Here is a 26,299-nt window from a genome sequence, read left to right as displayed (position 1 = left end):
TGCATTGTAACTAGAAGAACTTTCCTTATAGCTTTCACCAGCCTATGCACCATTAGCAGCCTCTCTAAATGGAATGAAACATCATAATACAAAAATCAGACAAAATATATGAAAAACGTTTAAATAAATAGTTGCAGTAAATGGAGCCAATCATATAAACAGACCATATCCTGTACAAATAAAATATGGTATAAAAGCCTCTGACATTAGCCTGTGGCTATGACTATTAAGAGTTGTCAGTTCTTTCTTACAAATGGGATAAATATCCATGTTAAACTGAGACAGGTTACCCTCAAGTTTGGAAGACAATGTACCTCATGGGTGGAAAAGCTATAAGTAGTTTTTCCATGTCTTTTAACATTTGTCAATAAATTAAGCTTCACTTAATCCCATTCTGTAGTTGATTTATAATCTGGGCATCTCTGAGGTTTTTAATGTCTGTCTAAACCATCACCATGGTATGTGAACATCTCAGATACATAGTAATGTAATATGCATACTTTATATGGTGAGAGCTTGATATGTAATGTGTTGGTGATATATATTCTTCAGTTTTCTTGCTCATAAAATAGGTCGCATATTTTTTCCAGTTTGCTTTGTTTTTGTGTCTTGTTCTTTGTGCCCTGATCTGACTTGACATTGAATGCCCTGATATACAGCTAGCTTATGCAGCTTTCTGAGGTTTATGCCTCCTTTAATGCCACATTAAATGTACTCTGGCTGAAGACCAAAGAAAACTGTCATCATTTTTTATTAGAGGGAGAAGGGTGTGTCTGTGAGGTAACATCTTTTATAGGACCAACATCTGTTGGTGAAAGAGACAAGCTCTCACCAACAGAAATTGGTCCCATAAAAGATATTATCTCACCTACCTTTTAACTTTAATATCCTGGGACCAACATGGCTACAACAACCCTGTGAACATCTTTTTATGACAAATATTAAACATAAAATACTCATATGTCAGAAATGTCTTTATACTTGTGGCTTCTCTAATTCTCCCTTCCTCCAGTTTGCTACAATCTAGACTATCTAATTTTAATAGGTTTTGATGACCTGGATTTTACCTTCATTCATAATGTAAATGTTGCATATAATTATATAATTCGTGGCTCTTTTCATAATTGCATGACATTCTCTGTCCATATCCATTAGTAGCCAGCCGACTTGCAGGCACTGATAACGTAAAGGGGTTTTGTTTCCTGTATTCCTAGCACATGACAGTATCTATTACAAATTATTAATTCTGCAGGTGGAAGCTGATCGTGTTTCAACATACACCCTGAAAAGGCTGACATCCCTTACAGAATATACTGTTGCCATTTTTTCCCTCTATGATGAAGGACAGTCTGAGCCGCTGACTGGCAGCTTTACTACAAGTAAGTCTAACTGCATATTTGAAGGCTTTCCAAGAACACCTTTGATATTCACTTACTTTTTTGGAAAGCAAGACCAGTAACTGTGACAGTTTCCAACCATGATTACAAAATATTGGGGTGTTTTTGCTTTTTTATTCGTTTTGGGAGCACTATACCACTAAAATGTAGCAAATAGCATCTCCACTGTCAGATTACTCGGTGTTTATAAAAAGTAAAAATTTAAGGACTGGAAGGCTTAGTAAATCTAAAATTACTGAACTAAACTTTTTTTTGCTCTTTTAGACCCTGTAAATTTCTTTGCAGAATCTGCAATGTAGTACCCGTTTTGCAATCTCTCATCTAGCAGTGTAAAGTAGTTGGAAGTTTGCACTCATTCCCTGGAAATGAGCATCTGCATTCTTCTCTCATGAAAAACTTTTTAGTCCTTCAGCTTTATTATGTCCTGACTATGGGACCAAAGCTGCAATCCTTGCTTATGTGAGTAATCCATGACATCATTAAAATACTCATGTGACCAAGGATGTAAAGGTTGCAGGAGCAGCGATATTTTGTATCCTTTATTTCTAGTAAAGTAGTAAAATAATTTTTTGGCAGAGCTTGCCACGTCATGCTCTCACTTTTATGGCATTTCTCCATATGTCTTTGTGTAGCATTATAACATTCGAATGCTACATCAGGTCAATTCCAAGATTTCAATGAATGTTCTAGGCATCAGTGGTCAGAACTCTATTGATTTTTGGGAAAATTAGAAAACGAAAAGGAGGGAAAAGAGGAGGCATAGTCAAGCCCTGTCATCTGTTTAGCACAGCCACAGATTCAAGTGTCTCTGCAACTGTCTGTAAATCAAATAACTGGTTGATGGCACCCATTACTGTCTAGCATAACAATATCCCTCACTCATCACTGCTCCTCCTCCCAATGGAGTTTAAAATATTGACACCCTGAACTACTCATCTCCAAAGCAAAAAATAACTGAGGGGCAGGGGAAATGGTGCCTGGCATGCACATGCAACCTGTGTGTGTGTGTGTGTGTAAGAATGGAAGACCCTGGCATAGGGAAAAGGGACAGATGAAGAGAAATGGGTGCACATACAGCCTTTGCCATGGCAGGTGGGTAAAATGGGGAGCCTAGGTATGCGGGGGAGTGGGAGGAATGAGGGGGCACACAGAACCTCTGATACGGGGAAGATTGGAGGAGATTGCGGGGAGTCCCTGAAATAGAGGGGGATGGGAGGGTGGCACACAGTGAGCTTGTGAGGTGAAATGGAGGGATGCAAGGAGCTGCTGGTGTGTGTAATGAACTCGGCCTACACAAGTTACCCAGCATGGGCGGTGGGTATAATAAGCCAGGGGAGGCTAAGCCTTCCCTGGCACAGCCACTGCTGCCCCGCCGCTGGATGCCCAAGCTGTGGTGGCCCTGCCTTCACTCCACCTCTTCTCATCCCTGCTCTGCCCCTTCCCCGAGGTCCCCACCGCTGCCTGGTGAGTCCCTCCTCTCCTCCAATGCCTCCCTCTCTGGAATTGCTTACCGTGTCCCTTCTTTCCTGCGAGACCCCCTCACCCCCACCCCCGTGGGGGAGCAGGGTGGAGGAGAGGAGGGACATGGCGGGCAGTGGGAGCCTGGCGGAGGAGGGGGGAGGAGAGAAGGGATATAGTGAACGGCAGTGGGAGGGCTGAGCAGGATGGGGCGGGGCCTGGTGCTGAGCGGGGGTGGAGTGTGGGCAGGGCCACAGGAAGAAGAGGCGGGTTAGGGAGCTAGCCTCCCCCAGGGGAAGCTTCACCTGCTGGCCATGCTGCCAAATAGCGACACCCTTGTTAAAAATAAGGTAAAGGGCCTGATCCAGCGAGGTGCTGAGCAGTTTTGGAGGGGTGCTGAACGCCCTCCATTCCTGTGCATTCATAACATGAAGGTGTTTCCATTTGCCCACAGGAAGTATGGATGTAACGAATTGCAAAAGTATATACCACATTTTATATTCACAAAGAACATACATACCTCATGTAATAAGCTCTCATTTGTTTTATGAGTCAAGCCTCAAATCTCAGAAGGAGGTTTAGAACCAGACTGACATTTATTAATCTATCCAGGATTTGCATTTATGACTTAAGATGTAGAAGGGTTTTACTCTTCCATCAATTTGTCTGCTCTCTCCACATGCTGTGATGCAGAAATGTTGCCCCTAAACTGTAGTACTATCAGGAATCAAGTTACAGGGATAGAAAATCCAATGTTGCTGGCACTGTTAACTAAGAGATGTCTACACAGCAAGAAAAAAAAAAAAAGATTTACAGCAGAGAGCCTGAGTCAACTGACTCGGCTGGGGGGACTCACACTGCGGGGTGAAAAATAGCAGTGTACATATTCCCACTTGGGCTGGGGCCTAGGCTCTGAGACCCTCACCGATGGCTGGGCTTCAGAGCTCAGGTTCCTGCCTGAGCCTGAACGTCGACATGGTTATTTTTAGCCCTCCAGCGCCAGCCTACGTCTGGCAATCCAAGCTCTGAGACTCATTCCTGTGGGGATTTTTATTTATTTATTTAGTTTTGCTGTGTAGATGTCGCTTAAGTACAGTTTTTCTGAGCAAAGTATTGTTTTCATAAAACAATAATACCAATAACATTTCCTTTCTCCTACCCTTTGCCTCCCTGCCTATTTAGACTGTGAGCCATTTCGGGGAAGGAACTGTGTTGTGTTTGTATGATACTTAGCACAGTGGCATCTTGATCTTGGTTGAGGCTTAGAGACAATATCGTAATATAATTAATAACAGGGTGATAATAATGTTGCTCACTCGATGGCTAAGTAAGTATATCAGGATGAAAATACCGAGCCTCCTTGAGAATCACCAAGTGTGAGTATAACCAGAGGTACCTTTGATAGCTATCCCCTATGTTCTATTTTGTGTAGGTAGCTATAGCTAAAAAAGTCACAGAAAGTTATAGAGTTTAAGGCCAGAAGGACCCAGCAGATCATCTAGTCTGACCTCCTTTATATCACAGGCCACCCCAGCACCCAGCACCTGCACACCGAACCCAACAACTGAAATGAGACCAAAGTATTACAGCCCACAAAGGGCTTGTTGAACATCACCATTTTGTGTAGTTTTAAGATTTTTACAAATTTTAACTTCTTCTTCTTCTTCTTTCTTTTGCATAACATTGTTCTGCAGAAAAAGTTCCAGCCCCACAGTATGTGGAAATAGATGAAGTATCAACAGATAGTTTTAGAGTCAATTGGAAGCACATCTCCTCTGATATTGCTCGCTACAGATTGGCATGGACCCCACTGAATGGGGGTGCATCTGAAGAGGTGAGTTTTCTTGACTCTCGTAGGTCCTGGTATGGATGCTACACAAAAGGAAGAGGAAATACATTCCACTTCGAGAGGCCCAGTGCTGTTGAAAATATATTGCCAGCTAAGCAAAGCAAAATCCCAGTAATCTGATGCATGGCAGTTTGACTTATTCAGAGGACAGCCTGGCTTACCATGAAGCCCTCCAAAATTAAACTGAACCAATGTTTCAGCGTCTCTTTGTAGATAAACCCTGAGGGAAGAGAACTCATGGAAATTAGCTACCTAATCTCTAATGCGCCAATTCCCGTAGAATCTGCCTTCCATTCTCTGTTACTCCCAGTTCTTGGAATGCTCAAATTCTTCCGCTTTCCAGTGAAAAAGATGAAGGTAAACAAGATGATCACTCCAGGGGCGGGTGGGTGATGTGCCCAGCAAAGGGATGAGCATATGTTCTAGGTTTGTTTAATCAATTGGAAACAGTAAAACTTCCTATAAAACCATAGATTCAAAACATTTGACAAAGTTTACACACAATTAATAAATTACAGTGGTATCCTGTGTTTGTGTTTCTCCTCTTTCCCCTTTCTCTCTCTGTGCTCTACTTTTCACTCTAGATCATCATCATGCATCTCTTTCACTATAGCTGTGCTTGTCCTCAGGCAACATTTTTAAATGTTTCATCCTTTTAAAAGGTTTTGTTTTGTTTTGTTCTCTAGTTCAAGATTTTTTTCTTTATTTATCCTTTCTGCTCATATTTTTAACCTTTGCTTGTCTACCTTTCATCTCTCTTTGTCCCATTCTCTCTCCACCCCTTTTTCTCTATTCACTGTTTGCCCAGTCTCTCACCGCTTACTCTTTTCTCATTCATCCTGTGCCCACATTTTTCTACTCAGTGATATGATCCTCTACTGTCCCACCCCACCTCGGTTCCTCTCCTCTTTCTGCTAGCGACTCCACTGTGGAAGGGGAGAGCATCTCCCTATGCACAATGCCATCTGCGGGGGTAGAGGAAGCACTGCCAGATTTGGGTTTTTGGCGGCATTTCCTCCTCCTCTGTAGCAGAGAAGAAGCCGTGTGAGTAGGACTCAATCCTACTAGTGCAGTGAAGCTGGAGCTTTTCTGGAAAATAGCCTTGCCCTATTTCTGTCTTCCCACACCTGGACGGAGATGCTCGTGTGATGAGATGAATTTCAAGGGTAAGCAAGCAAAAGGAGGAATTTATAAGTGAGCTAGTTGATGGGCCTGTCACGCACTGGAGTTCCCCTGCTCATGAGATGGGTTAGGGTTCCCCTTTTCCTGGACTTACTTTTTACTACGTTTATTTCAAGTACCTACCCTGAAAATGTGGTTGCCAATGAGTCTCTTTGACTGGTGTGTATTTTGGATTGGAGCTTATTATTGTCCTTGTGGTGTTTTTGAAATCACTTTGTGTTAGTCTATATTTATAAAATTATCATGAAATATCTGCTGATATGGGGTCCCTCTCTTATCAGGGAGAATGGTTCACTCATTGGAAAATGCTGCAGAGTGCCGATATTTTTACATTTTAAAATATAAAAAATACCCTGGCTCCTTCATTGTTCTCCTCAGTTGACCTTTGTAATGTGGTCAGGCTACGGATAGCACAGTACCTCCAGGCTGCTGCCTCTTTAAACTTCTTTCCCAGTTGCCTTATCAGCCATGCGGTAATACAGCGTACTCACCATCGCTCCCAAGAGCGGTTGCCATTTAACTGGGTAGAGTTAGGGACCCAAATTCTGAGAGTGATGCGAAAGGGTTTGTAAGTGAGGCCTACTTACACCAACTCTACCAATGTGTAGCAGAGTCTAGGCTGGTGTAATTTACCCAAAGAGCTGGAATAAGATTTTAAAATGTGCATGATCAAGGATAGCTCTTTGTGTATGTTAGCATAGGGGGTGCACATTATTATACCCTCAATTTGGTTGATTTGCTTGTTACACTCCTCTCTTATGGTCCTTTGGCTTGTTAGTTGCACCAGCATAGACTGCCTGAGGTTCTTTTAGGCTCAATGGTCCAGAGTGGGTGCGGGTGCGTGTGGGTGTGGGTGTACGGGTGGTGTAAATTACACATTGGTAAGTGATGTGAGTCATATGTAAGTTAGCAAGTCTTGGTGAGTCTTGGGTGTCTAAGATGGTTTGACATGCATTATGGGCGGGTGGGGGAAGCTGGAAGAAGGTGTTAGTTATACCAGCTTAGATTCCACGTAGACTCACTCAGACTTGCATCTGAATTTTGCCTAAAAATATCTATGCCAAAAAGTGTTTTGTGCAGGGTGCCAGTTCAAAGTTCTGTACCTTCAGAAGACCAGACCCGCTCCTCGTTGAATTGGGAACAGTCTCTGTATCTGCAGAGCCCAGGAGTCTGTAATGCTTTCGTGGGCCATAAGCCACCACAGGAAATTTTTCCTGGATTTGCGCCTCTTTGTTTATTAAGAAACATTCACACTGCAGCATGTCTTTATGCACAGAATAAAGATATTGTGCTACTTATATTGACTGAGTGCTTCAAAGCCACTGTATACTGAACAAATAGCTTCCCACTTTGCTTGGTTCTCATTACTGGGGTGGTTTTGTTTCCCTTCAGATGATAAGATGAGTGTCCATCCCTAAAAGCCTGCCAGTGTTGCCTCAGGAAGTCATATCAATATTTGCAGTGTGGCCTAAACGCACTGTCCCAAACCCACCTGCCAACCCAGTTCACCAGAACCACTCCTCACTTCCCCTCATCCTGGGGTCAGTCTTGCACAGCCCTCTCCATCTCTGAGTCTGAGCTGTAGCTCACGAAAGCTCATGCTCAAATAAATTGGTTAGTCTCTAAGGTGCTACAAGTACTCCTTTTCTTCCTGTATCCACTGTTAGCCACTGAACTGCCCAATTCCATTTTTAAACATGAAGAAACAGGGAAATCCCCACACAAAAACTTTATCATACAGTTAATGTTGCTCAAATGCATTTCCTGCCAATGCAATCACTAAAAATAAAGATCACCGTGTAAGACAATCCATGCTTTCCCAACCACACATCGTCATATCCACACAAGTGCCCATAGTCTTCAGCTCAGCAACAAAAACTACCTTTCAGTTCCCTCCTACAAAACACTCAATTTCCCAAATTCACATTCAAATACAGAATCTGAACTCTGACCTTATAATTTCTTAGATTGTAATAACACATTCTTGGTTTTTCAACTACAGGTATATGTATTGGTAAATTACCTTAATTTTGCAGAGGTTAGAGCTAAAGTTTTGTGATTAAGTGAAACATTGAGGAAATGGATGTGTGTTTCGTAGGTACTTGTACTTTGAGGTCGAAAGGGTCCAAGGCTGCTGAGTTGACTAATGTGTTTTGGTATCATGATGTTTGAGTTAGGCCTCTGGGGATCAGTTCCTTGAGTTTTAGTGATTGCTTTCAAATTAAACAAACTTGATTAGCCTTAACTGTAAGCTAACATTATTTGTGTGGGACACAGTATAAGGTTACATGGCAGAGCAATAAAACTGGCAATAGATTAACTCTAATCTCGATCTATGAACTGAACAAATTATTAGTGAGTAGTTTGGTATATCGGACTGTATATTTTAGGTGCTGAAATCTGTCTTTCCTATAATTCAATAAAGTTTTTATAAAGCTAATCAAATACAACAGTAAAAAGTGGGGAATGGTCTCTCTAGATATTGCTCTGTTTTTTAGGTTGTCTTAGATGGAGACAAGGACACGCATGTTGTTGAGGGTTTGTTATCCGATACGGAGTATGAAGTTTCTTTGCTGGCAGTTTACAGTGATGAAAGTGAAAGTGATGTTGTTGCTGTTCTTGGAACTACACGTAAGACAAAAACTAATGGTTGTATTGTTTTAAAGAGCTTTATATACTTTAAAGTATAATGTATGAAGCTTATGTTTAAAATATAGCCTGTCCCTTGCTTCTAATACTGATTTATCATCAAGGCTTTGGAGACATATTTTGTGCTTTTATTTAATATTGTGTAGTAGAAGGCATCCAACCTGGAAAGGTTTGGCTGCCCTCCCAGCTTAAATAGCATTAGACTGTCTCTGGTTACACGTCTTTGGCTCACAGATTATTTAACATTCTTTGGTCCTAGGCATCAATATTTAGTCTGGGGGAAGGATATTTAATTAAAAGCTATATTAGATTTAGTTTTGGAATGAAAATATTTTAATGTAAACACTTTTCAAAAATATTTGACATTTACTGTGTATCTTTCTCATCCACACATTTGTCATTTAATTGAAATCAGTGGAGTTGCACTGATTTTACACCAGCTGAGGATCTGGCCCTGTATGTTTACATCAGTGCCTGTGCAACTGTCACTGAAGTCAGAAGAAAACATAGATGGCTTATAGTGGACATTGTGGCCAGTGTTTCCAGCTTGGGTGTTTAAAGTCTCTACTTCATGTAGGCATTTAAGCACATCCCTATGCAGCAAAGAAGGACATGGTTAACTTTAAGCATATGCTTAAAGTGCTTTGCTGAACTGAGATGAATTACTGAATCAAACCAGCACCTACACTAAATCCATATTTAGGTGTACTTTTCTGTATCTTAAAAAATCTCTACTACACTCCCTTTCTGAAATGTGAAAGATGCCCTGACAGCCTCCATCTGTCTGTCTGTCCATGTCTCCATCCATTTCTTTCTTTTCTTACCTGTCTGTCTCCATCCATCTTTTCCATATTTCTTTTCTTCAGTGTGTCTTTCTTTTACCCACCCATCTTTGTGTCTAATCAGTGCTTCCCTTTCTTAACCATCTCTAAAATGGGTTTATTCTGAAAGTTTAAAACTCGACTTCTGAGGCAATCTACAAGCTATTTTTAGCCCTGCAGATTCTCTAAATTATGATGCTCATCTAACAAAGTCCCTTTTCTTTGCAGCAGACATCTCTGAACATGAAAAATAAATATTCATGGGCCTCTGTGCTTTGTTTCTAACAAACGGTCGTCTGTAGTTTTAATGGGAGGACGTGGTTCTTTTGTGCTCAATAAAGCCCTTAGGAAAGAAGAGTAAAGGATTTGCACAACAATTTCTTTTCTTGAATATAAAATGAATTTATTAGCGGGCAAGATTATTTAATTTTTTGACCAACTGTATAAAGGTGTTAGCACTATGAATTACTACTGAAAACTAGCTTAGGATAGTCTTGCATTACACACAGTAAGGCGTGAATTGGTGTGTATCCCTTTTGTCTATTAAGTAAGAAAATATAAAAAATCATCAGACAACATTCTTTAGAAGTTCACACACATTTTATTTTCTTTTTTGGGCAGTGACTTGGTTAAGTTGAAACCATTTTTTCAGTTGTAAACAGGAAAATTTATTTGATTCAAATCGAGGCATACATATATATTTAGTAAACTTTGGCTTGGTCCTGTAACCCTTATTTAGGCAAGAAATCTATGCCCATGCATGTAGCCCTTGCATCAGTAGTGCTGCTGTTGTTATGTTTAGCTTTGTGTGGCTTGAAAGCTTGTCTGTCCCTCTAATGTCCTGGGACTGACATGGCTATGACTGTGTATAGCAACAACAATGTAATTTGTTGGCCTTGCTAGCAACCTTGTTAGTTTTCTCAGCAGACACATTAAATATAAGAATGGGCATGAAACCTGGCCTACCCTCCTAACACTTGAAGGGTGATTCTAGTGGTGGTTGGAAGCTGAAGCTAGACAAATTCAGATTAGAAATAAGGTGCCAATTTTTAACAGTGAGGGTAATTAACCATTGGAACAATTTAGCAAGGGGAGAAGTCTCTAAATCATTGTCTTTCTGGATGTCTTTCTGTTGTTTAAAGAGAAGTCATGGGCATAGGCGCCGGCTTCCTCCGGGCCCAGGGGATGTTCAACCCTCTGCTCCACCCAAGGTCCTGCCCCTTTCCCCTAAGACCCCACCCCATCCCACCTTTTCTTGCCCCTGCTCCTCCCCAGGCCCTGCCCCCACACCTGTCTCTGAAGTCCCCATCCCCACCCTGCCTCTTCCCACCGCGCCCCGCCTTTTCCCACTCCCCTTCCGCCTCTTTCCCACCTCTTCCCACAGATACACATATGAATCTTTTTTGCTTCTAATTTAACTAGGAAGTACATAATGCCTTCCACTGTTTCATTCTCTTCAGAATATCATCTTATACATTGAATGTAGTGCTCTTGAAAGGTGCTAAATAGACTCATTTACTTAAAATGAAGTGGGTACATGAGGGTAAGTTGGCTCAGGGTCATAGTTCTAAATAGAGGAAAATATTTCCATAGCTGGCATTAAAAGAGTACACAGATGGCTTCCAGATCTTTCTGAAATGTCACTGAATGAGTATTATTTTTCAGTTGCAAGGACCACTACAGTATCTACCAGCATTGCTACTACTAGTCCAGCAACCTCCAGACCCACAACAGCAGGTAAAAGAAATGAACGTCAATAAAATGTACTCTAAAGTGTTGTAGCCCCCGTACAAAACACAGAATAAAAAAGACCTCATTGCTTTCTTGAATCAGACAATTTGCTTCTAAATATAGGTTGCCTGTCTATAATAGTGATTTCTATAGCAAACTGAGCTTTGTACAGGTTAAAAACCCCTAGAGAGCCAAGGATAGGTGTCATATAAATAAATGAAATAATGGGGGACATTTATATAATATTTATTGCTCCTTAAGATCAGTATCCATTCATTTCTGGTAGCATTTTTGGGGCTCATTTCTGTTCCTATTGAAACCCCCATAATTACTTCCATAGAAATGGGAGTGTGGCTGTTGTTGCTTGGTGACAATGAATATGAAATATTGTTGAGTGACACACTTCCAAAGACTTGTTTTAAATCGGGTCTATGACCTGTTCTTTTGAGTTACTTTTATTTTTGTTTTTAGTTTTTCGAACAGGAATCCGAAACCTTGTTATAGATGATGAAACCACATCAAGCTTGAGAGTGACATGGGATGTTTCAGACAACAACATTCACCAGTTCAGAGTGACCTACCTCATTAGTAAAGGTGATCGTGCTGAGGAAGTGGTAAGACTGGTCTGCATGATTTTTTTTTTTTTTGGTACGACTTAAACAAATGTTCAGAGATCCTATTAGTATTAACAAAGGGCCCGATCCTGCATCTGCCCTACATCGAAGTCAATGGACAATCTGTGTATGGAATAGCTGCAGAATTGGACTCCAAGTCTCTAATCCTGCAATTGATGCAGTGCAGACAGACTGCTGTGTCTGTGCAGAACCCTGTTCAAGTTGCTCCATGCAGGTGCAGCACTCGACCTGTGCATTGTCAAATATAGGATTAGGGCCTAACTGACTAAAAATTTTGGACTTTGGGTTAAACTTCTAGGTTAATTGATGCTTAACTGCTGTTCTTCTTTGTGCTGTGGCAGGCCTCAACCTTTGTAACACAAGTATTTAAGAAAGTACTTTTCACGGCTGCATCTCTGTTCCCTTTCTTGTCTCTCTCAGTGCAGCCCCTCAGGTCTCAGGCCTTGTTCCGTCACCTCTTCTGCAATTTTGCAATTCCCCCACTCCTTGGCTGGGACCCTGTAGTAACTGTGTTTACCTAGCAGTCCTGAGTTCAGGTACCTGTGGTTCTTCCCTTTGAGATCCTGTTGTCACACACTGACATATAGGCAGCGTAACCCACTGGTTGGAGCAGGAGTTTGGCCTATGGTCAGAGGAGAATCAAAGGGGAGAATTGGGGGTATGGTCAGGAGGCAAGCCAATGGTCAGAGCCAGGTGCCAGAATTGAACCAAAGGGCAAAGTCGAGGTCATGGCCAAGAGAAAAGCCAGTGGTCAGAGCCAGGAGTAAGGAATCAGGAGTTCAAAGGTAGGCAGTGTCTAGTACTGGAGCAAGGGCTGGGCAGGAAGCAGGTCTGGTGCAGCTGTGGGTGTGGTGCAGCTGTATGGGTGCGGGGGGTGCTGCAGCACCCCCAGGTTTTACATGAGGCTCTGCTCCTGGCCCCTCACGAAGGGTCCCAGCTGCTGGCCCTGCTCCCAGGGCTCCCCTCCCTGCCCTGCATGCAGGCTCCCGGCCCCACGCTCAGGGCTGCTGGCCCCAGCCTTGGCCTCCTTACCCCTGTCTGGGTGTCCCCCCGCAGGAGACACAGTCCTGTTCCCGACCCCTGGCTTTCAGCACGCCCACTATTAAAAGTGTTCCAGCACCACTGACCGTGCTCTTGTTGCTACAGGATGTAAATGGTGATCTGTTGACCCTTCTGAGCAATCTGGGAGCACAGCACTTAGTGAGGGATTATTGGGCCCAGCAGAGCTTATTGGGTTGCTAGGGATCCGAGCCCAGAGGCAGCTGAGTATCTGACACCTGTGACTAGTATAGTGCCAAAACAGCCTTCTGAAATGCAAAGTATTGTTTAGTTTGCAGGAGGGGCAAAGCTTATAGAGAAAGAGGATTTTTAAACAACAGACATGCATGTAGACTGTCTATCATACCTAAGGTCTGCCCATCCCCTTATGGTAACCTACAGACTTAACTTCTTCAGGTATCCACAGTGGGCGTCTGTGTCTCCGTCTGGTTCCCCTGAACAACTACCTCTCTCTCTTGAGAGAGAGTCCCTTTTTTAAACCGGCCAGAGTTCTTTGGATCTCCTGTGTTCCTGGGCCTTTGTCTGCCCTGGCTTTGTCCCTTACCAACCCTCAAACATTTGCAGAAAAGTGGCTAAACTTGAGCCATTCTTTCTTTTCTGGCTTTGTTTTCCTCCAACAGTCCCCTATTAAACTAAACCAATATATCCATATAGTAAACATTTCAATAATAAGGCTGATCTACAGTATTCCTAAACTATTGCAGGAACTCCAAGTCTGTCACACTACTCATGGATTGGGATCATAGTAAGAATAACACTTCCAAATTTGAGTGCCTTAAGACAGATACATGTGAATCTCTTTCGGACACCTCAGTAAGAATGTCCTCATTTTAAGCTGTGCTTTACACCTACTGTTGTCAACTCTAAGTCGTGCAATATTTGGTATTTTTCTTAAAGCCTCATTTCCTGGAGTCATGTGAATACAACAGATTTTCATCTTTAATTTTTTAATAAAATGTAAGTTTCTAACCCTTGTGGTTGTGGGGAAAAGCTTGAAAGAGAGAACGCTAAAAGTTTAAAGACTAGAATACAAAAAGAACCCCAAATTTATTATTTTTAAAATCTCATGATTTTTGAGCCAGTTTTGTAATATTTGGGGGCCTGACTAATGCTTTTTGAACACTTGGGTTTGTCAATAATGTATACCTGAGTTTCCTATTGAAGTCAAGAATTAAAATTTCGGCCTAATGGTATACATAAAATAGAGCAAAAAGTATCATTCAGGCTTATGTCTCCAAATTATTACTTCAGAATATAAAAGCATTCTTTCATGTACAAGCTTCCTTCACTCACATTCTGTAATCTGATGGAGTTCTCATTCATGCAGCTCACTCCTATTTATGTTAACAGGAAATGTTATTGGACATACTGGATATTCTTTCATATTCCCTGCAGTCTGCTTTTTTTTTTTTTTTTTTCATTTTTTCTGTTTTATTTTTCTTTGATGACTATATCAGTAAGAACGGCAAAGAAAGGAACTACTTGAATATATTTTCTCCTGAGATATGAATCATGTTATTGTTTCTTTTCAGTTTCATCCATCTTTTATGAGGCTTTGGTAGAAAATTACTTTTTAGCTATCTCGCTGATGTCAAAACAGTAATCTTAAACTGAACCTTTTTAATAGAGTGGTTTCTTTTTGGGGCAGTACAAAAAGCTTTATAGATCTACATAGCATATATGACACTACGATACAAGGCAATAGCAAAAATATACAGCCTAATAGGCAATATTCTTCTGTTTCATCTGATATAGCCAGAGGTTTCTTAAATTTTCAAATCCCAGATTAACTTTTTTCAGGTCAGTGAAAGCTTAAACCAAGCCAATTAGATAATATAGATGTGTCTCTGTTTTTAATAGTCAATAATTGGTTGTTATTTTTAAAAAATTAAAATAAAATTTTAGTAAAGTTATTAAAACTCTCGCTATTAGAAAGATTTATGCTTTTTGAGCTGGATCACATGCCCATAAATGTAAATGGTAAAGCTGCAGGACCTGGCATTTTGGTTCCGATTCAGCAAAGCACTTAAGCAAGTGCTTTAGTCCCACTGAAGTTAAACTAAAACAAGTGCTTAAGTGCTTCATGGAATAAGGAATAATCCCTAAATTACTCCTAGATGGGTCTTAGTTAACAGGTACAGTGTTGGGCAATCCCTTTCTGACCAAGAGTAAGCAAAATATACAGATTCCCCCACCCTCTATAGTGAAACCACGCTTTGAATAGTAATCATGCAGTTAATATAACTGATCTAAGGAATATTTGAAAGTTGTATTGGCTCAGAGATTTAGTACAGAGTGATAGTTCATACATGCAGAGATAGCTGTCTATCATAGGCAGGTTCTCTTAGTACATTACTATCTTAGATATGTATAGCGAACAAGTCTGCTGATTATTTAGGGAGGGCGAATATTGTCAAAATAGAGCATCACAAACATATTTAAAATGTAAACCAGCTCATAAGGAATAAATTGCTGTACAGAAGTGGGAAAGGTATATGATGGCCGAGATCATATGTGTTTATAAAAGGATTTAAGAAGCTAATAATCAACTTTGTCTGTTTCTGATGTTCTGACCATCCAGGTAATGGTACCTGGAAGACAAAACAATCTTCTTCTTCAGCAGCTGCTCTCAGATACCGTATACAAAGTTACTGTCACTCCCATCTATTCTGATGGGGAAGGAGTCGGTGTCTCAGCTCCTGGAAAAACCTGTAAGTACAAACATTTGGTTTTAGGCAGACGGAAAGGTCTGAGTAAGAGATGTTTTGTTTTGTTTTTTTCTCATACTATGCAACCATTTGAGTTCAGGTTAAAACATAGGTTCAAATTAAAAATGAAGAAATGTATGAATCAGGACTTTTATACAAATCCCACTGCACTGACTGATAAACGTGACTGTTTTTAATCAAGTTTGACTATGTCTTGTGCTGTGAACTGTCAAATATCAGAAACTCAGTGGGAGCAAGGCTGGTCAGTTTTTGATTAAATTCTAGATAAATTCATGGAGGATAGGTCCATCAGTGGCGATTAGCCAGGATGGACAGGGATGGTGTCCCTAGCCTCTGTTTGCCAGAAGTTGGGAATGAGCGACAGGACATGGATCACTTGATGATTACCTGTTCTGTTCATTCCCTCTGGGGCACCTGGCATTGGCCATTGGCAGAAGACAGGATGCTGGGCTATATGGGCCTTTGGTCTGAACCGTATGGCCGTTCTTATGGTTTGGGAGTCCACCAAGGAGTCCAAGTTCTGTAGAAAGTGATGATGATGATGATGCCATGAGTGACATTCAACTATTTTTAGTTAGTGCCAAATCAATACCCCAGCCAAAATGCTGTTGGAGAGATTTCTTTTGGACGAGATATTTTTTAAAAAGTTCCTGACCATTTGCAGTTGTTAAAGACCCTGTTGAACTTTTCAGCAGAATTGTTATATTAGTTCTAGACAACATACCAACACAAGTCACTACATTCTCTCTAACCAAATTCAACCTGTGGATAAAATGGAAAAAGATAGACCTACTGCGCTCTGCTAAACAGCTGGCATGTTCCACCTGATAAGTGGCTGTATTTCAATGGTGGCTGAAATTATCTCTGTGCATAATTTGTGTATCACTTTCAGTCCCTGATCCTGCAACACTTACATGCATACTTAACTTTAAGTACATGAATAGTCCCGTTGACTTCAGTTTAGCAAATACATAAGCATTTGCAGAATCAAGGCCCAAATTTATGACGCACCTTGGGATACTTTGAGTTGAAAGGAAATATACACATGAAAGATAATTATCACAGAATTCCCTTTTACTCCTCTATTCTTGGGGGGGGGGGTTACATTAAGGCTGTGTATTAATTTGAAATTACAATACTTGTTCAATAGACACAACAGTCCAAATTAATCCTTGCTATAACTCTTTTAGAAACTCCATATTTTTTAATTCACTGGCATAATGCTGGGGATGAATTTGACTCAACAGGCCCAGATCCTCTCTCAGACACATGGCTGTGGCTCCTCTGGACTTTTGGAAGTTGTGCCTGTGTACTTGGGGGCAGAACTGGTCTCCTTATCTAGAGTTATGTGTAATCTGGGTTATTATTTATATGCATGTCTATCTTTTATACAAGTGCTTGTAAGAGATGCAGATATGGAAGCTCACAATTTGTTTTGCTTTTAGTGCCTCTTTCTGCCCCCAGAAATTTAAGGGTCTCAGATGAGTGGTACAACCGATTACGTATTAGCTGGGATGCCCCTCCATCACCAACAATGGGTTACAGGATTGTCTACAAACCTATCAAAAGTGAGTTTTCAAAATTGGTTGCTTTGGCTTCTGTTTTTGCTTTTTCAGTTTTCACATCTATTGCTAAAAGTCCCACTTAAAACAAAAAACTATAACTGATTGCAACTAAAAACCTGAGAGCCTATAGAAATACATTTTCAAAGTAGTTCAGAGAGATTTAGACCCAATTTTTCCAAGTGCCCTGTAATTTTAGATGCATTAATTTTTGGATACCGAACTCTAGCTATGTAGAATACCTAACTGTAGACTTCATTCACAGTTAGCCAAGCCACACCCACTCATTCAAATCCCTCTGAAAAACATTTCTTTCATGATGACCATAAGAACTGAGTTTACTGTTATAATGGGGAGGAAATAAAAATTAAAAAGAAAAACACGCCAAGGGCTGAATTCTAAGCTATATCCTAAGCCGTAAGCAGTGATTACAGTTAAGATAGACATGGCAGTGTTTGCAGCTCTTTGTCCTGGTCCCAGTTCTACACAGTTCCTGATCCCAGACTCAGAGCTGCTTTAAATGATGCAGGTTTGCAATAGCCCTGTAGGGACTTGTTTTGTGGGTGGGGATCCCCAGATCCTGTTATGCCTCCAAGCCAAGGGAATCTTCAGCTGCCTATTTAGGGCAGTGCTGAGTCCCCTTTGTTCCCCTGGAGCAGCACAGAAGGGGCTTAGCAAGTGCCAGTGTCGAGCCTTAGATGAATGTCACTGCTGGATTCCTCAGTGTGTGCTGGTTTCCACATGTCTGTCTTAGACTGTGAGTTGCTCTGGTTATGAAAGGTTTCAGAGGAACAGCCGTGTTAGTCTGTATTCGCAAAAAGAAAAGGAGTACTTGTGGCACCTTAGAGACTAACCAATTTATTTGAGCATGAGCTTTCGTGAGCCACAGCTCAGCTGTGGCTCACGAAAGCTCATGCTCAAATAAATTGGTTAGTCTCTAAGGTGCCACAAGTACTCCTTTTCTTTCTGGTTATGAAGTGTCTTCAGTTCTGTGTACGGTACTGAGTGCACCACTGGGGCTAAGCAAGTAATAATAAAGCAATGTGTTTAGGAATAAACCTATTTTTGACTACAGATTATGATATTTTTTACTGCCTGATAATTCCTTTAATTACAAAGTATTCTATTCTTTTTCAGTCCCTGGACCAGCACTGGAGACCTTCGTGGGGGATGATATTAACACCATTCTCATTCTTAATCTATTCAGTGGAACTGAGTATAGCATTAAAGTATTTGCTTCATACTCAACAGGCTTCAGTGATGCCCTAGCAGGCACAGCCAAAACATGTAAGAATGATTTCATGCTGTTCAGATCTCTACGGACCATTTTCCCATTGTAACTTTAGCTTCACACAACTCCCTGAATGAATTCTCACACAAATTCTTTTCCTCTTCTAAGTATTTTGAGCTAGTTGTTTGCTGAAAGGAAAAGCCTTTTTTCATCAGACAGAATAGAGCTTTAACATGTTTCCTGCTGGAATTAACACAAGACAGGTCATAAAGCAGATATTATTTATTATCATTCAACTCTAGTAACTATACATTTGCTTAATGAAAGTCTGTTTTCCTTTTTCTGATCAGGCAATCCTTCGAAATCATTTGAGTTAGGCTTTACATCATGGAAACCTTAACCTTAAATTCAGCTTTGACAACAGTATTGTTATATCAATAACATTTTTGCTTTTAAGTGAATTATTAACACTGTTTATTGGTCCTTCTCAAATTCCAGATCTGTGGACTCAGGATGTAGATGCCTTCTTTCTGCTTCCTGTCCTTTATTAGATATTATTTTGGGGATTATTTTTTGTGCAGGCTTTTGCATTACAATTATTTCTTTAAAATTAATTAATAAAAGTGGTCACTCACTTTTTTCCTTTTTCTTCTGATTTTTGGATAATTATATTGCAGCATTTTCTTGTGTTCTGGCATTTTTACTGTAGCAGTGACTATTTGTTTTTATATTCAATTGCAGTGTACTTGGGGGTGACAAATCTGGATGCATATCAAGTGCGCATGACTAGTATTTGTGCCCAGTGGCAGCTTCACAGACATGCTACTGCATACAGGATAGTTATAGAATCTCTTGTTGGTAAGTTAGCACATTGTTACATATCCACTCGACTTAATAGTTTGTAGGAATGCTGCTTGTAGAGAACCACAGGACTGGATCTAAATGAAATTTGCAAACAAAATTTCCACTCCTAAAATTAGTAAAATTGTAAAAGTAATTGAATGACAGTGTTTAAAATAAGTGGAGGAGAGCAGAACTACACAGAAACTGGAAATGAATGAACCACAAAAGATTTGGAGTTAGAGTTCCCTTAACATAAAAGCTTGACTAGTTATCTGTGACTACACAGGCTCCAGGTCACCCCCTTACCTGATACTGCCTTGTATCTAGCGGGAGATCCAACAGCCTCCTGCTCCTTTCCCCCCTCCCACAGCATCTTCAGGGTGCAGCCGCCCATCCTTCTCCATCTCATCTCGTCAAACCCACTGGTCTCCAGCTCCCAGCTAAGTCACGTGCTTGGGTTTGTTCAGCCTCCCACCCTGCAGCAAAAAGATCAAGAAACACTCCTCTATGTTCCTTATCTGCTGCTTCCAGCCCATTGGATTGTGTGGGAATGAACGTACAGGCTGGCTCCCAAAAGAATGGAGGATGGAAAGCAGTACTGTGGTTACTTCATAAAGATCCAGAAGGGAGAGTGAACCTCCTGTCCATTTAGATCTGATAAATGGAGATGTCCAGGCCCATTGAGGGAAGGGAGCTATGGTGAATGCTCAGTGGGCTTTACCTTATCCAGATGAGGTTCACGGGGGCTATAACTGTATGCAAGCTCATTTGCTCATCCCCGGTAGACACTCGCTGTCTTGTTATGGTGAAAAACCATTACCTTGCATAGAATGACTCCCTTGAAAAACTTGAATAACTTGAGAAGTGCAGTTAGTAAAACCTAATCAAGTTAACCAAAGACGACATGAACAGTAGATGCTAATCTGATTGTAAAATAATGACCCTTGTATTTTACAATTGATGGATTCAGATAAGGTTTATCTGAAGGCCTGAAATACAGAGAAGCTATTTTAAAGCAACGATCTTAGTTGGCACGAGGGAATGCAGATTTCCTTCTTACCTGGGAGTTAGCCTAAATTCTGCTTCCTCTGTGCCTATTCATTATTATGTAGGACTGCCAGACATGTGTTTAACCTAGCCTGAGAGCCTTAATTTGAGAACGAACAAAAGAGCCATTCAAATAGCTCCTTATTAACATCTGTCATGAAGAACTTTCATTGTCCAGCTTGTTCTGCATCTCACTCAACCAGTTGTCAATTATCTTCATAGTATTGCTACTCAACTTGATATGCATAAAATGGTTTTTACTTGGCAACAAATGGGACCTATTGGCACATTTAGTAAATACTATATAGAATGTGTAGTATAGTCTTTCATTTCCCTGCAACGCTCCTTACTTTTACGGATGTTTACTTCTCTTGAAAGTATTCCCATTAACTTCAATGGCATTTGGATCAGGGCTTTAATGCACAGGGGGTGAATTTGCAGAGGCACCACTTGAATCCTATGTCAGAATTATTGGGAGTGGTGAGCATTAAATGGTGCCCAGGCTTTTTGGTGGGCCTCTCTGCACACAGATGAATTTAATCCAGATTGGAGGCAGCGTGTGGCTCAAAATGGTTAATAAATAGAGAGTTCTTATAGCCACTTCATTTACTGTCATATTCCCTTCCAGTTTCAGGCCATTATATGACAAATTTTTTCAGGAAAATGGTAGGTAAAATTCTGTTCTAATGGTTCCTTTTATAATTCCTTTTATAATTCCAGATGGGAAGAAGAAAGAAGTAACCCTTGGTGGAGGGACATCTAGACATTGCTTCTTTGAGCTCATGCCTGGCACTGAGTATAAAATCAGTGTCTATGCCCAGCTTCAGGAGATAGAAGGCCCTGGTGTAAGCATCATGGAAACTACATGTAAGTGAAGTCTCTTAAAGGTCAGCCACCTCAGGCTAACCCTTGGTTGTCCCCATTGGGGCAAGAGGCTAGAACCAATGTACAGTAACCACATGGGTACTAACAGTTTTTTTTCCTCTTTCATTGCGGTTTTTTAATTGTTCTGCCTCTGATAGTGCTCAAAGGGTTGCTTCCTCCAGAGCATTCTCAAACATAGCTATGCATTTCTCCCGGGAGCTAATAACCACACACAGGAATGGGGTGGCAAATGCAGCCCTCTTACAAAACAGGGGGAGGATGTTTTAGCCCAGTTCACAAATGGTCCCTTCTGGCTGTAAAATCAATGACTCTCCAAAGAGGATTTCAAAACATGGACAGCAGAGAAAACCAAAGGGCACAAAATACAGAGAACCAGTGAAAGATTCAGATCTTTGATGCTGTCATTGGGAATAATTTTCAAAAGCGCCTCAGTGGATGAAAGTCAGTGGGACTTGGGCTCATAAATCACCAGAGCACTTTTGAAAATTGTATCCATTATTATTTCTCAAGGGGCATAAAGTGAGCTAGATGCCTCATAAACATATAAGAAGATAGGTCCCAGCTCCGATGAGCTTACAATGTAGTGAGACAAAAAAAGGATGAAGGGAAGGAAATGGAACACTTTTTCCAGCCTCCCCTCTCTCTTTTCCCTATCTCACCTCCAACCCAGTCTTTCAGTGTATTTAGTTTAACCACTCACCTAAGTGGTATGCCCTCCCCTTTCCCTTCTTTCATCTGCCTCACTCCCCCAGCAGACACTTTTATCACCTCCCCTTTCAGTTTAATCCACACCACACTTTAGGGCAAATGTGAAAAATCAGGACAGGGGGTGGGTGATATTAGGAGCCTATATAAGGAAAAGACCCGAAAATAGGGACTGTCCCTATAAAATTGGGACATCTGGTCACCCTACCACACCCAGAGTCTTCCTCCTGGCTTCTACGCAGCAAAACCCTTCCCAGATTCCATCCCTCCACCTCCTACATTGTCCAGGCCCATTTCCCATTAGAAACTCACTGAGGATAATGAGCAGTCTGAGATCCTGATGCCTTTGGGAGGATTGGGAAAGGTTTGCTGTGGGCCTGGTGTCCTGGAATCTGGGTGTTTGGGAGAATCAGGAGGAATTCAGCTGGTTCCCATGCTCCCCCTGCACTACTCTGAATAGACTGTAAAATTAAACCCTTTCTCCAAAGCCAGGTTACCATACGGAAGGTTAAGCATGTCAAATAAAGAACTGAACTGCCCAAGGTCCCATTTCGTGTGCTTGTGTCTCATGGACATTAGGAGGGAGCAGCCCCTGCATTCTTCCGAGTGCAGAGACTGCAATTGTGCCTGACCCTCTTACAGATGGGAGCTCCTCCTAGCCTCCACCTTGCATTCATGCCAGGCATAATTTACCCCTTAGGTGATTCATAGACTTGGCCCTAACCTTTTCCTCTTAAAGTCAATGAAAAACCTCCCATTGATTTCAGTGGGAGATTGGGCCCACTAGATGTAACTGTGGGCACAAATCCCTTTATGTGCCAGTCTTTCTGGGAATCCTTTCTGAAGGATAGTTTTATGCAACTGTCCTCATCACCTGTAACCATAAATACGATGTGTACATTGTGGTGAATATCAAATACACAACAACCTTTAACTACATCGCATGTGGCTCCCTACCTTAATCATGTTGAGAATACTGGAAAGAATGTTGTCTGACAAGGTTTGGAACTTTTCCTCGGTCATAAATGTGGAAATCAAGCATGTACATGTTACCTCTGTGAACTCCGCCTAAAACTATATTGAAATTTGCTAACAAAGCTTTATTCAATCACTGTCAGAACCACAGCAGAGCTGTTGAGTAGCTGATAATTTGTTCAGCCTCATTTCTGGGAAAGTGCCATTCAGAGACTCCTCTTAATGTGAAGTAGAAGACAAGGAAGCCAATTTTTCAAGATTACCTGTGCATAGTAACCTTGTAACAAATCATGCACTGCAGTCAGCGAGAGGCACAATGACTCGATATTACACAGAGAGCTACAAATCTGGTCTCCAGATTAAAAAGATACCAACCTCTACCAGTTGAGCTAAGGGAGAGTTCCTTTAGGGCCAGACTATTGTCTTTTCTGCATGCCTGCACTGGGCTGTAAGGAAATGGAAGGCCCCTCCTTATTTCCCTGTGCTGGCTGCCTGTGGTAAGTATAGCAGTATGCTGGGGAAGCCAGCCTTTGAGGAGTTGTTACTTCCCCTCCTGGGCAGGTGGGCAAGGGAGTGGTCAGAAAGGGATAGGAGAATTATACCTGGCACAGCAGAGTATGGACACTGCAAGTCTAGGGCCTGCGCAAGATATGTCCCCCCAGAGCAGGGGAAAGTGTCTGTGTCACAGTCTGCTTCCCGAGCTACTTCTGGGACAGCACAATACACTATATCATACATAAAAAGAAAAGGAGTACTTGTGGCACCTTAGAGACTAGCAAATTTATGCATCCGATGAAGTGAGCTGTAGCTCACGAAAGCTTATGCTCAAATAAATTTGTTAGTCTCTAAGGTGCCACAAGTACTCCTTTTCTTTTTGCGAATACAGACTAACACGGCTGCTACTCTGAAATGTATCATACATGGGGCTTGTGGCAAAGCCACAATTTAGGCCTTAGTTGGTAGTTGCAGTAGTAGATCCAGCCAATAGCGGTAGACATCGCAAGCGTATGTACACACACACAAAGCTAGCCTTTGGGTTGTATAACTAGATAGGTATGCAAACAAAACAAAAGGAGAAAATGCCTTACCTCAAATAACTAAAAATGTGTGAAGGTGTCTTCAGATAAGATTTCTTCTTGGTATTCTCTCCTTTTAATTTCTAGTACCATTTCCAACTCAACCACCGACTTCTCCTTCAACAATAGCTCCACCACCTACAATCCCTCCTGCAAAAGAAGGTAAACATGTGCTGTGTTTATGGGTTAAAATAGTCTTAACTTATGTAGATCATTTTCTGGTTTTGATCACTATTATAGATTTCTAGGGCCAGATTCCCAGTTCGTATAAATTGATGTTGCTCCATGGAAGCTAATGGGTCTGGGCTGATTTACATGCATTGAGGAACTGTCCCCAGATTGTGTTTTATTGTTTGGGGGACCTTTTTGGTGAATTTATGCAAAGCATACAATTGGTAAATAATTAACACGTTTTAAATATGTTGCAACAGAAGGAAACAGATAGGTACATTTTACTGTAGACCAGTGTATATATAGCCTAGTACCGTGGTTTTCAACCTTTTTTCATTTTCAGAGCCCTAAAAAATTTCAAATGGAGGTGCGGACCTCTTTGGAAATCTTAGACATAGTCTGCAGACCCCCACAGTTCAATGGACCACAAGTTGAAAACCACTGTTCTATGGTGACGACAACCTTTCGTGGACTCCATAGACATGCACACAGGTTGAAAACTACTGTCCTAGCAGTTGTTAGACTTATAAAACAACATGATTTTTCTAGTCCATAAAAATATTCTAATGCAGAAGGCATTGGCCATGTGCATTTACTATACTCACAACTCTTCTCTTTAAATAAGGGCTTCCCTTGGCTTATCAATCTCCTATAAACTTCCCTGAGTCTCATATAGAGTCTCATAAATGTTTCTGTTCAGAGTGCTTTATTGTTGGGGATTAAGGGCAGATCCTCAACTTGAAGTCAATGGAGCTGTGCAACTTCAAACCAGCTGAGGAACTCATCCTTAGATACAGCAAGAAAGGGATCGTACGCACTGCATAGAACTGTGCAGCAGCAAATATACCCAAAGCTGAGTACACTTCAGCTGAAAACAGCAAGAATAGTCACATTTATGTGTCTTCCTCTTCTGACCCTTGGCACTTAAGTGAATTTCTTCCTTAGGGGGTAAAAATTTTTTTTCAGGGGCAACCTCAATTTATGCCCACTTTCTTGCCCTAAGCAATTGCTGTGCAAATTAGGGAGGAGACTCCAAGGAGCCTTGTCAGGAGTAACTCCTCAGTGAGATGGAGCTCAGCTCCATGGGGACTGTCTATTGAACAGCATGCAGGGGTGAGCGGCTGAGGTCCAGCCTCACAGGTCCAGACTGCTGTCTATTCTGCATGCCTGCACTGGGCTGCAAGAGGATGTAAGGCTCCTCCTTATTCCCTTGCTCTGGCTACCCGTATCTAGTCTCCTGGAAGAGGAACATAAGGAGTTATGGAGGTTACTCCAGTCTGTCAGCTGGAGGAGCTTCTGAAGAGCAGCTCCACAGCCTGGCAGTGGAGGATTTCTCGCCCTGCTACCTAGTACAGTGGCTCAGTATGTTCTGCCAGCTTCTCGGGTTATGTAAATGTGTGTGCTACATTATTTTAAAATTAAAATGTTTAGCAAAATATTTAATAACCTTTAAGACTTTAACCTCTGATATGTAATCACATCTGCTAGTGTAGATGCTTCATCCCGTGCAGATCCCTGTTGATTCTGCATGCACTCGGGTGTCCATGCCAGCAGATCCTATTGCCGGACTGAGACCTTAGTGAGTATTAACAAAGAAGTTACCAGTGACCAAAAAGTAACTTCCAAAATATTTGTTGTTCAACAGTTTGCAAAGCTGCCAAAGCTGACCTAGTGTTCCTAGTGGATGGGTCATGGAGTATTGGAGATGACAATTTCAATAAAATAATTGGATTCCTGTATAGCACTGTTGGAGCTTTGGACAGAATTGGTCCTGATGGAACTCAGGTAACAAACACAAAGAGAGAGAGCATAACCGAACAAGTGTATCTAGTGTCTAAAATCAAACCAATCAAAGTGTGGTTGACATTGTTTCACACTTCTTTCTATAAACTGAGTTCTGGCAGCAGTTCTTTTGCAGTATCTTATTTTATATATTTCATAGAATGAGATTCACCAGAGAGACAGCACAATGTGTAAGAATGATTCAAGTCTCTCTTAAGCCCTCACAACGGGATTTAAGTAGTATTTAGGCCTTGTGCTGCTCCTCCACCTGGTGTTTATTTCAACCCTAGTCCTCTAGAAACAATAGTGTTTTCACTGACATTAAAAATTGTAAGCTTATTTTTCAATTTTCTTGTTTTTATAAATTCATCTGCTCTAGACTAAGCACAAATGTGATATAAAATAAAGCACAATATTTAAAATAATTACTATATTCATATTTTTAAAGTACTTGCGCAGGAAAAGATGATAAACACTGAATGTGCTCTGTAAGAGTTTTTTATAACCTTTTA

General features: G+C 41.2%; 1 protein-coding gene across 3 annotated transcripts in view; it reads left to right on the top strand.

Annotated features, from left to right (window-relative positions):
• Nucleotides 1–26,299, top strand: part of COL14A1 (collagen type XIV alpha 1 chain) — a 171,493-nt gene that overhangs the window by 64,916 nt on the left and 80,278 nt on the right. For all 3 annotated transcript variants that reach the window (XM_048841565.2, XM_048841563.2, XM_048841564.2), the window contains 12 exons: nt 1,253–1,379; nt 4,550–4,689; nt 8,385–8,517; nt 11,022–11,093; nt 11,559–11,701; nt 15,363–15,492; nt 16,956–17,078; nt 18,210–18,359; nt 19,045–19,161; nt 20,914–21,060; nt 23,922–23,996; nt 25,651–25,790. In XM_048841565.2, the coding sequence (XP_048697522.2) occupies nt 1,253–1,379; nt 4,550–4,689; nt 8,385–8,517; nt 11,022–11,093; nt 11,559–11,701; nt 15,363–15,492; nt 16,956–17,078; nt 18,210–18,359; nt 19,045–19,161; nt 20,914–21,060; nt 23,922–23,996; nt 25,651–25,790 (1,497 nt within the window). The remainder of the gene's footprint in view (nt 1–1,252; nt 1,380–4,549; nt 4,690–8,384; nt 8,518–11,021; nt 11,094–11,558; nt 11,702–15,362; nt 15,493–16,955; nt 17,079–18,209; nt 18,360–19,044; nt 19,162–20,913; nt 21,061–23,921; nt 23,997–25,650; nt 25,791–26,299) is intronic.

The sequence above is a fragment of the Caretta caretta genome, chromosome 2 (assembly GCF_965140235.1).
Source record: "Caretta caretta isolate rCarCar2 chromosome 2, rCarCar1.hap1, whole genome shotgun sequence".
Classification (NCBI taxonomy): domain Eukaryota; kingdom Metazoa; phylum Chordata; order Testudines; family Cheloniidae; genus Caretta; species Caretta caretta.
Note: the sequence above shows the minus strand (reverse complement) of the source record. Positions and strands in the feature narration are given on the sequence as shown.